The 12,030-nt window shown below is 38.0% G+C and overlaps 1 protein-coding gene across 2 annotated transcripts in view; it reads right to left on the reverse strand.

The window, feature by feature from the left end:
* The window catches only part of ece2b (endothelin converting enzyme 2b), a 40,775-nt gene extending 29,443 nt beyond the window's left edge, over nucleotides 1-11,332 (reverse strand). The window contains exon 1 of one of the 2 annotated variants that reach the window (XM_029445715.1): nucleotides 11,019-11,332. In XM_029445715.1, the coding sequence (XP_029301575.1) occupies nucleotides 11,019-11,051 (33 nt within the window). In that variant the 5' untranslated portion in view covers nucleotides 11,052-11,332. The remainder of the gene's footprint in view (nucleotides 1-11,018) is intronic. The other variant, XM_029445716.1, reaches the window with a different exon arrangement.
* Between the last annotated feature and the right edge of the window lie 698 nt (nucleotides 11,333-12,030).

Genomic DNA, 12,030 nt, shown 5'->3' on the forward strand with positions numbered 1-12,030 from the left:
AAAACTGACATGTACAGCAACATGCCTGTGGACTTCTTCATTTCTTCTGGAGTTATTTCAGTCCAGATGAACTTTCTTCCTCTCTCCAGGCTTTTGGCTGCATTCTTGTTTGTGTATTCAGAGAGGAGTTTGAAAACTGCAGCATCAAAGTGGGAATAAATGTCACCTGGTGCTGGGTTTCCCATATCGAGAGGGGGTTGGACCCCTGGGGTCCATCATCGGGTTCTGCCTCAGTCTGCCATCTTGTGGTGTGAAGAAACCGCTGAAATGTTTTCGATTGATAATTACGGTAATCCAAAGTTTTGCTTGCAAATATCTGCTGTGGTGTTAAAGGGTTAATAAAGTATGTGGACACCTTAAATAAAGTACGTAGACACCTTAAATAAAGTACGTGGACACCTTAAATAAACTACGTAGACACCTTAAATAAACTACGTGGACACCTTACATAAACTACGTAGACACCTTAAATAAAGTACGTAGACACCTTAAATAAAGTGCGTGGACACTTTAAATAAACTACGTAGACACCTTAAATAAAGTACATAGACACCTTAAATAAAGTACGTGAACGCTTTAAATAAACTACGTAGACACCTTAAATAAAGTACGTAGACACCTTAAATAAAGTACGTAGACACCTTAAATAAAGTACGTGGACACTTTAAATAAACTACGTAGACACCTTAAATAAAGTACGTAGACACCTTAAAAAGTACGTGGACACTTTAAATAAAGTACGTAGACACCTTAAATAAACTACGTAGACACCTTAAATAAACTACGCAGAGACCTTAAATAAAGTACGTGGACACCTTAAATAAACTACGTAGACACCTTAAATAAACTACGTAGACATCTTAAATAAAGCATGTGGACACCTTAAATAAGGTACTTGGACACCTTAGATGTACGTGGACACCTTAAATAAACTACGTGGACACCTTAAATAAAGTACGTAGGCACCTTAAATAAAGTACGTAGACACCTTAAATAAAGTACGTGGACACCTTAAATAAAGTACGTGGACACCTTAAATAAAGTACGTGGACACTTTAAATAAAGTACGTAGACACCTTAAATAAACTACGTAGACACCTTAAATAAACTACGCAGAGACCTTAAATAAAGTACGTGGACACCTTAAATAAACTACGTAGACACCTTAAATAAACTACGTAGACATCTTAAATAAAGCATGTGGACACCTTAAATAAGGTACTTGGACACCTTAGATGTACGTGGACACCTTAAATAAACTACGTGGACACCTTAAATAAAGTACGTAGACACCTTAAATAAACTACGTAGACACCTTAAATAAACTACGTGGACAAACTACGTGGACACCTTAAATAAAGTACGTGGACACCTTAAATAAAGTACGTAGACACCTTAAATAAAGTACGTGGACACCTTAAATAAAGTACGTGGACACTTTAAATAAAGTACGTAGACACCTTAAATAAACTACGTAGACACCTTAAATAAACTACGCAGAGACCTTAAATAAAGTACGTGGACACCTTAAATAAACTACGTAGACACCTTAAATAAACTACGTAGACATCTTAAATAAAGCATGTGGACACCTTAAATAAGGTACTTGGACACCTTAGATGTACGTGGACACCTTAAATAAACTACGTGGACACCTTAAATAAAGTACGTAGACACCTTAAATAAACTACGTGGACACCTTAAATAAACTACGTGGACACCTTAAATAAAGTACGTGGACACCTTAAATAAACTACGTAGACACCTTAAATAAACTACGTGGACACCTTACATAAACTACGTAGACACCTTAAATAAAGTACGTAGACACCTTAAATAAAGTACGTGGACACCTTAAATAAACTACGTAGACATCTTAAATAAAGCATGTGGACACCTTAAATAAGGTACTTGGACACCTTAGATGTACGTGGACACCTTAAATAAACTACGTGGACACCTTAAATAAAGTACGTAGACACCTTAAATAAACTACGTAGACACCTTAAATAAACTACGTGGACAAACTACGTGGACACCTTAAATAAAGTACGTGGACACCTTAAATAAAGTACGTAGACACCTTAAATAAAGTACGTGGACACCTTAAATAAACTACGTAGACACCTTAAATAAACTACGTGGACACCTTACATAAACTACGTAGACACCTTAAATAAAGTACGTAGACACCTTAAATAAAGTACGTGGACACTTTAAATAAACTACGTAGACACCTTAAATAAAGTACATAGACACCTTAAATAAAGTACGTGAACACTTTAAATAAACTACGTAGACACCTTAAATAAAGTACGTAGACACCTTAAATAAAGTACGTAGACACCTTAAATAAAGTACGTGGACACTTTAAATAAACTACGTAGACACCTTAAATAAAGTACGTAGACACCTTAAAAAGTACGTGGACACTTTAAATAAAGTACGTAGACACCTTAAATAAACTACGTAGACACCTTAAATAAACTACGCGGAGACCTTAAATAAAGTACGTGGACACCTTAAATAAACTACGTAGACACCTTAAATAAACTACGTAGACATCTTAAATAAAGCATGTGGACACCTTAAATAAGGTACTTGGACACCTTAGATGTACGTGGACACCTTAAATAAACTACGTGGACACCTTAAATAAAGTACGTAGACACCTTAAATAAACTACGTGGACACCTTAAATAAACTACGTGGACACCTTAAATAAAGTACGTGGACACCTTAAATAAAGTACGTGGACACCTTAAATAAAGTACGTAGACACCTTAAATAAACTACGTAGACACCTTAAATAAACTACGCAGAGACCTTAAATAAAGTACGTGGACACCTTAAATAAACTACGTAGACACCTTAAATAAACTACGTAGACATCTTAAATAAAGTATGTGGACACCTTAAATAAGGTACTTGGACACCTTAGATGTACGTGGACACCTTAAATAAACTACGTGGACACCTTAAATAAAGTACGTAGACACCTTAAATAAACTACGTAGACACCTTAAATAAACTACGTAGACACCTTAAATAAACTACGTGGACACCTTAAATAAAGTACGTGGACACCTTAAATAAACTACGTGGACACCTTAAATAAAGTACGTAGACACCTTAAAAAGTACGTGGACACTTTAAATAAAGTACGTAGACACCTTAAATAAACTACGTAGACACCTTAAATAAACTACGCGGAGACCTTAAATAAAGTACGTGGACACCTTAAATAAACTACGTAGACACCTTAAATAAACTACGTAGACATCTTAAATAAAGCATGTGGACACCTTAAATAAGGTACTTGGACACCTTAGATGTACGTGGACACCTTAAATAAACTACGTGGACACCTTAAATAAAGTACGTAGACACCTTAAATAAACTACGTGGACACCTTAAATAAACTACGTGGACACCTTAAATAAAGTACGTGGACACCTTAAATAAAGTACGTGGACACCTTAAATAAAGTACGTAGACACCTTAAATAAACTACGTAGACACCTTAAATAAACTACGCAGAGACCTTAAATAAAGTACGTGGACACCTTAAATAAACTACGTAGACACCTTAAATAAACTACGTAGACATCTTAAATAAAGTATGTGGACACCTTAAATAAGGTACTTGGACACCTTAGATGTACGTGGACACCTTAAATAAACTACGTGGACACCTTAAATAAAGTACGTAGACACCTTAAATAAACTACGTAGACACCTTAAATAAACTACGTAGACACCTTAAATAAACTACGTGGACACCTTAAATAAAGTACGTGGACACCTTAAATAAACTACGTAGACACCTTAACCCTTTAACACCGAATGTGTCGGCGACGACACATTTTGCAAGCAAAACTTTGGATTACCGTAATTATGTCAAAGTTTGCGCAATCGAAAAAATTTCAACGGTTTCTGAAAGCTGAGACTCTGCGCTTTACGGCATATATCGAGTCATTACGGTAACTTCACTTACGGCCCTCCGGAAGCCCGCGAAACAGCGCCTTCGTTGTGAGCGAATACACACAGAGCGCTGGAGAGACACAGACAACACAGAGGAGAGATTGAATTCAAATGGAAGCAAGACTGTATGTAAATCAACACTTGTATTGCGTTGTGACTTGTTTAGAACAGTGTACCAAGTCTGTAAGATTGTAGTAGGTGTGTAATTGTACTTTATATGCGTAAATGTGCGCGTCTTCTTCAAGTAGCCTGCGTCCTAGCAGAGGCTGTGTGCAAGCTTTAGCTGGAGAGGAGGAGGTGTCATCAGAGATCACATTCAGGCCTGTAGATGGAGCTGTGGGGATGCTGGAGGATCTGGTGATGCTGTCAGACACAGAAGCCCCTCACCACATCATCAAAGATGGCAGACTGAGGCAGAGTCCCTCAACCACCCCAGGTGTCCAACCCCCTCTCGATATGGGAAACCCAGCACCAGGTGACATTTATTCCCACTTTGATGCTGCAGTTTTCAAACTCCTCTCTGAATACACAAACAAGAATGCAGCCAAAAGCCTGGAGAGAGGGAGAAAGTTCATCTGGACTGAAATAACTCCTGAAGAAATGAAGAAGTCCACAGGCATGTTGCTGTACATGTCAGTTTTGGACCTGCAGAAAGATGAGCAACTTTTGGTGTAAGCAAACCATTTTCAATGTGTCATTCCCTGCCACTGTCATGTCCCCAGACTGTACAGGACAGTTCATGGCCTTTTGATCTAATCTTCAGAAGAGTGACCCAGAGAAAACAGGAGTAACAGGAACAGTCACTGGCAGCACCACCAAGACCTCTGCATGTGAAGGGACACTGAGAGAGGAGAGAATTACCCTGTGTGGGGAAAAACACCAGGACATATTTTCCATTTTATGGCCTGTTTTTGCAGATGTAAGAGTAAAAGACTCAAAACTTTTACTGGATATAGTTGTATACATTTCAAACTTCAAATGTAACATGTTAAATCTCTTATTCATGTACATTTTCTGTGTTTTTTGTTCACTAAACCACTAAACTCAAATTCCGCTTTTGTGTTTCTCTTCATTTTAAACTGTTATTACACTCTCATAACATGCAATAAATTGTAAATGACTGCCAGATATGGAAAGTTCCAGGTATTGTTGGAAAATGGGCAAAAGCACTTACTCACAGGACATTTCCTGACCTTTTTATAGTCAAAATAAGCAAAAAAGTCCAGGTGAAAATGTTGAGGCTTTTTTGGCTTAGGTGTTAAAGGGTTAAATAAACTACTTAGACACCTTAAATAAGGTACGTGGACACCTTAGATGTACGTGGACACCTTAAATAAAGTACGTAGACACCTTAAATAAAGTACGTGGACACCTTAAATAAACTACGTAGATACCTTAAATAAACTATGTAGACACCTTAAATAAACTACGTAGATACCTTAAATAAACTACTTAGACACCTTAAATAAGGTACGTGGACACCTTAGATGTACGTGGACACCTTAAATAAACTGCGTAGACACCTTAAATAAAGTACGTAGACACCTTAAATAAAGTATGTGGACACTTTAAATAAAGTACGTGGACACCTTAAATAAACTATGTAGACACCTTAAAACCTCTTAGAGTGTGCGGCCCGCCGGCGGGCCCAGCAGGTGTTTTATCGCGCCTGTACATGGACATTTTTGAACTCTCAAAAAAAATAATTTGGGGGGGGATTTTTGGAAAGCTTAGAATCTCGTCTATTTTAATATGGAGATGAAAATCACAACAGCGGTACAATCAGTTCCTCAAACTAGCAAGTACACTCAATATCAAAATCATAACTTTGAGCCCACTTACCTATAAAGCCTCATAAATATCCTCTTTTCACCAATATTTTGAAAAAGACGCTCCTAAGGCTTTGCCAGAGGTCCACACGTTCGTTTCCGGGAAAAAGATATCCACTGTGAACATCGTCACATCGATAAAAGTCCATGAACAGGTGTTGCAATCTGTGAAATCAGCTGGTCGATTTTTACATTGTGTGATCATAAACAGTCATAACTTAATATCTCGTGCTCTTATCACGGTACAGATTTCATTATCACGGAACCACGTCCTGGTTTTAGTGCGGGCTCTCAGCATTAGATTGACACTTCATTTGAGCCAATCGGAGCTTCGATGGGTCTTTTACAACCTTCATGAGCCAATGAGTGTCAACTTGATAAGAAAGTGCCCACCCACTTCTTTTGTTACAAACTGGCCCTGGAACAGCTCAGCGTCCTGGTGGCGCGTGCATCGCTCTTTCGTTAGATACGTCACTTCCTATGGTTTGCTTTTTCAAAATAAAATGTATTTCCAAAATAATATTTATTATTTATTGTACAAAAAAAAAATACAAAAAACATACAAATATTAGAAAAAAATGTCTTTATACTTCACTTACTCTGTGTGATTACTACTAACAGGTAATATGGGTATATAATAGTTATTTATAAATAAAATAAAAATTATTAATAAATATTATAATATGTACATGTACATATTGCACAGTTGGTGTACACCTGGTGTTACTCTTGGACAAACCTGTCTAATAAATTACTTTAAATAAAGTACGTGGACACCTTAAATAAACTACGTGGACACCTTAAATAAACTACGTGGACACCTTAAATAAAGTACGTGGACACCTTAAATAAACTACGTAGACACCTTAAATAAAGTACGTGGACACCTTAAATAAACTACGTGGACACCTTAAATAAAGTACGTGGACACCTTAAATAAAGTACGTGGACACCTTAAATAAAGTACGTAGACACCTTAAATAAAGTTACGTAGATTCAAAATCTGAATCTGCAGCGTAACCAGAAACATTTTAACATTTAAAACTACATTTTATTTTTCATATGTAAACATAATAAAGCAGTTTGTTACCTCCGTGTGTGATGCAAACAAATATCATGGCAGGTATATCACTCAGTGTTAGTGTGAGACTCCTGACGAAGGTCAGATTTAGTCGGGGGGGGGGGGGGGGGGGGGGGGGGGGGGGGGGGTCGGAGGTCAGGGGTGCTTTGGTTTGTTTTGTTGCTCAGATGGAAACTGGGCGTTTCAAGACAGGAAGTCACAGAGCTGCAGACAGGAAGCAGTAAACCCTGCCCAACACACACACACACACACACACACACTCTCTGCCAGCTCTCCGTAGCCTCGGTAATGTTCACACAAAAAAGAAATCAAAGACATGAAATGAATCTTTCATTCTCTCCTCGTCTCTCAGCTTTAACTCAATATTTTGTATTAAATAACTAAAAAAAAGATTATTTTGACTATATTATGACAAGATTAATGTATATCTAGGAGCACAATTAATCTGCGTTAATATTTTTGTCGTTATTCTTTCTGTGATTAATTAATCGAAATTAACGCGTTAATTCGACAGCCTTAATAATAGTGTTAATAATATATAATAATGTTAATAAGTAAATACAACTATGAGAGGGTGAACATCATACAGGTACGAGCTTTAGTCTGCAGCTATGTCACACACAAACACATAACACACACAGAAACCCTCGATTTAAATAATCTGTTCTGAGATTTTACACATCAAAACATTAATGTGGAAAATAATCTGCAGATTGATCGCTGCTCTACGGAGCAACTTGTCTTTATATCGGCACACAGACATCTGATCTAACTCTAGACACACAAACACATACACACACACACACACACACAAACACACACAGACACACACACGCACAAACACAAACACACAAATACACACACATTTCGAGATATTTGGTCCAATATTAGTGTTCCTCGACGTTGAATCTTTATTGTTTGGTTTGAACGCAGCCGTGGTGAGTTCAGGGAACCCAACAGGCCGATCTACATTCCTGCAGCCGCACTCGTCAACGACTTTAAAAACCTGTTCAAGTCGTTCTGATGCAACCGGAGTACTTCACGACGAGCTGATCTGCAGCTTGTTACAATAGAAACAATATTATAATCTCAAAAACATTCAACACACGAGAAGCTGTGAATAAAACGACTTCCGTGATTATTAAACTTGATGTCAGTTCACTTCAACTCATTCATTTTATTTTATTAGAATTAATGTATGTAATGTAGTTTTATTCTGGAGCAGCTTCCTGCTTTTTCAAGTAACTTAATATTAGAACAACATTCCTGCAGAATCAGCTTTAAAATCACTTCAAAACTTTATTTAAATAAAGCGAGCAACACTTCCTCTGATCCAAAGTCCAGATTTTATGTCGTATTGATTTTGTAAACTATCGACGGTAACATTATTATTTAAGTTGGGTCAACACATCATGTTCTCCTGTAAGTTATGATTTGATTTATTTATATTAATAAATAACATTAAATTAGAAAAAAGCAGTGGCCATAATGTACGTAGGATGAGTATAAGTATGACATGAAATAAATATGGTACGTAGTAGGCTGCCAAATAAATAAAATTAATAAGTAAAATAGGAAATAAATAGTGGAATTAAAACAGAAATATCCACTTCCATCACATTTTATTAATTAATAAATGTCTATATTTTAGTTTTTATATTATTTTTGGTACATTTAACGACATATTTATAGTGTCATTTATCTATTTAATGTTGATTTTATTTATTTATACTGTAACTTGATGCATTGAATGAATTATATTAATTAATAATTACGCAAATAAATTCAACATTTATGTATTTAATGTCTCATTTAATTTGAGATTTATTTATTTATAGTGACAATCAAGCAATACCTTTATTAGCTTTCATTTATTTAAGCATTTAACTATATTATTAGTTTTTGTATTTGTATATTTGTAGCAGCTGTTTTTTAAAAGTTCACTTTTAATAAGATTTAACTTTGTGTTGCAAAAACAAAATGAAACATAAACAATTCAGATTCTTCTCACATTGAACAAACTGTTGAATAACTGACACAATAATAAAGTTTGTACAATAATTATATGTGATTCTGTTTTAATGACCTTGAACGTCACGTTTGTTTTGTTTTGACAGAAAAAAATATTTTTCACTCAAAAAATATCTTTAAAGTTCTTTGGACTGTTTTCACTATTTTATAACATTTTATAAACCATAAATAGAAAGCCCGACGACACTTTCACTTTGCGTCTTAAAGTCGAGGTGTCGAACACTTCCAACATTGTGTCTGAAGCGGAACGTTTTGCCATCGTTCATATTTCACACGCTCTGCTGCGATGCTGGAGCTCAACGTCACTATTTCTAAGATTTCCCATGTGGCCGACGCACTTCTCCCAACCCGGCGGGAAAAATGTGCACAAAAATGTTACGTTATTCTCGTCGGCGTCGCTACTGATCCGTCCATGAAACGTGAAAAATGTTCAGGTGTTGCAGGCGAATCATTTCAGAACAACGTTCACCAAAAACATGCGACAAACTCTTTTAGTGCATGAAAGTGCAGTAAATCACGTTTAGTATTGTTATTGTTTTTCACTTATTTTAAAGAAACAATGTTTTATATTACATATTAAACCTTTAAAAACATTGGAACGCATTGTTGCCAATCAACTCCATTCCCACCTCCATGCCAATCACCTTTTCGAACCCCTCCAGTCTGGTTTTCGCCCCCTCCACAGCACAGAAACGGCATTACTGAAAGTCCTCAACGACCTCCTCACCTCTGCTGATACCGGTTCCCTCAACATCCTCCTGGACCTGAGTGCAGCCTTTGATACCGTGAGCCACAACTCCCTGCTCTCCAGACTCAAGGATATCGGTATCGAGGGTTCTGCACTCAGGTAGCTCCAGTCCTACCTGTCCGACAGATCCCACTCCCATCACAACCACTCCTCTGCCACAGCGCCAGTCACCCAAGGCGTTCCCCAAGGTTCAGTACTCAGCCCCCTCCTCTTCACAATCTACATCCTCCCCCTCGGTCAGATACTCCGCCACTTCAACCTGGACTTCCATTGCTATATACATATATATACACAGATCTACCTCAGCACCAAACCCCCCCCCATAACCCCTCCCTCTCCCACGCAACCTTGGTGTGATCTTCGACCTTTGAGCCCTGTATCCGCCATATTGTCAAAATTCCTTTTTACCACCTCTGCAATATCGCAAAAATCCGATCTTCTCTCAGCAGCTGAAAGACTGACTCCTCACACACACACCAAATCTTGGCACCACATCACCCCAGTCCTCAAAGAACTCCACTGGCTACCTGTTTCCCTCCAAATCAACTACAAACTCCTGGTCCTCACTTACAAAGCCCTCCACCACCTAGCCCCCTCCTATCTCACTGACCTAATCTCCCCCTACCAACCATGGGGTCCCTCAGTTCCACCTCTGCTGGTCTCCTTTCCACCCCCAAATCCAACCTGCGCAGCTTTGGAGACAGAGCCTTCTCCAGGGCAGCACCCAGACTCTGGAACTCCCTCCCCCAAGACCTCCGTGACTCTCAGTCCCTCTCCATATTTCAGTCCCGCCTCAAGACGCACCTCTTCTTAACTATCATCTGCTGTTAACCATATTATTCTTTCTTTTTCTCTTTCCCTTTTTCTTCTCTCGTCCAACCCCTCCCCCCGTACTATTGTAAAGCGGCTTTGAGGTCTCGAAGCTTTATAAACTCAATTTATTATTGTTATTATTAAATTGACAATCACATTAGATGAATTTTTCTTTTCCTTTTAAACCATAGGATGATTCCATGGTGTGTGTGTGTGTGTGTGTGTGTGTGTGTGTGTGTGTGTGTGTGTGTGTGTGTGTGTGTGTGTGTGTGTGTGTGTGATATTGATCAGTTCAAGAATCATCAGCTTGTTTGATCAGTGACGTCAGCAGGAGGCCTGAAAAAATGTTTCTGCACATGCACACACACACGCGCGCGCACACACACACACACACACACCTGCCTGCAGATCAATCACAGTTATCAGCCCGCAGCAGCACGGACACACAGAGGCGCGAAGGCTGCGTGTAACGGGTGCATGTTGCGGGTACACGCATGTTTTTACGCGTGTGTGAGTGTGTGAGTGTACTCACGGTGATCCGGAGGTCCTGCAGCGCTACGCTCATCCTGGAGCTCCGTGCCCGAAAACAGAGCGCTACCGACGGCCGCTCCGCCGGCCCATCCTCCCGGCTGTCTGTCTGTCTGTCTGTCTGTCTCTCTGTCTGTCTGTCTGTCTGTCTCTCTGCCTGCCTGTCTGCCTGCCTGCCTGCCTGTCTGTCTGTCTGTCTCTCTCTCTGTCTGTCTGTGTCCAGGTCCTTCTTCTTCTCCTCCTTTTGTCTCTTTGCAGCAGGAGGTTTTTCTGGTTTCTCTCCTTCTCTGTATCCTCACTCAGACCCCGCCCAACATCCAACCAGCCTCTTCCTCTCACAAACAAACACACCCCGAGACACAGAGCGGCTGACGTCATCCTACGTCACCTCTATGTGTCTATCTGTTTGTGGATTAAAGGCACAGTATGTAACATTTCTGCATTAAATGTGTAAGAACTGTGTATTGAGGATGTACAAACTGAGCAAACGGCAGCTGAACAGCGTTAACCTTCAGATCAGAGGAGTGCCCCCTGGTGGCAGAACATTACATTTTGTACATTTAATCTGCCGATTATTTAATCGTATAAAATGTATTGTCCGTTCCAGTTTCTCAAAGTCCAAGGTGAAGTCTTTAAATGTACTTCATTCACTTTAACATGATAACAACAATTATAGGAACTGATTAAATACAGTCTGTATTAAAGAAGATTAAAGACACTTTTTACACAATATAAATAAAACTAACACGTTGAACATGTAAATGTAAATATATTAAACTTAAATAAAAGTACAGTCTTAAACATACAGAGAATATACTTGTGAAAGACGAATAATGTTATTTTTCTTATAATAATTTTATATTAATACATTTTATAATTAATTTTAATTATATTAATTTTAATTTTTATATTCTATTTATTATGATTATTATTATTATTATTATTATTATTATTATTATTATTATTATTATTATTATTATTATTATTATTATTATTTTAGAGTGAATGGAAGTTGA

This window comes from Cottoperca gobio, chromosome 13 (genome assembly GCF_900634415.1).
Source record: "Cottoperca gobio chromosome 13, fCotGob3.1, whole genome shotgun sequence".
NCBI lineage: Eukaryota > Metazoa > Chordata > Actinopteri > Perciformes > Bovichtidae > Cottoperca > Cottoperca gobio.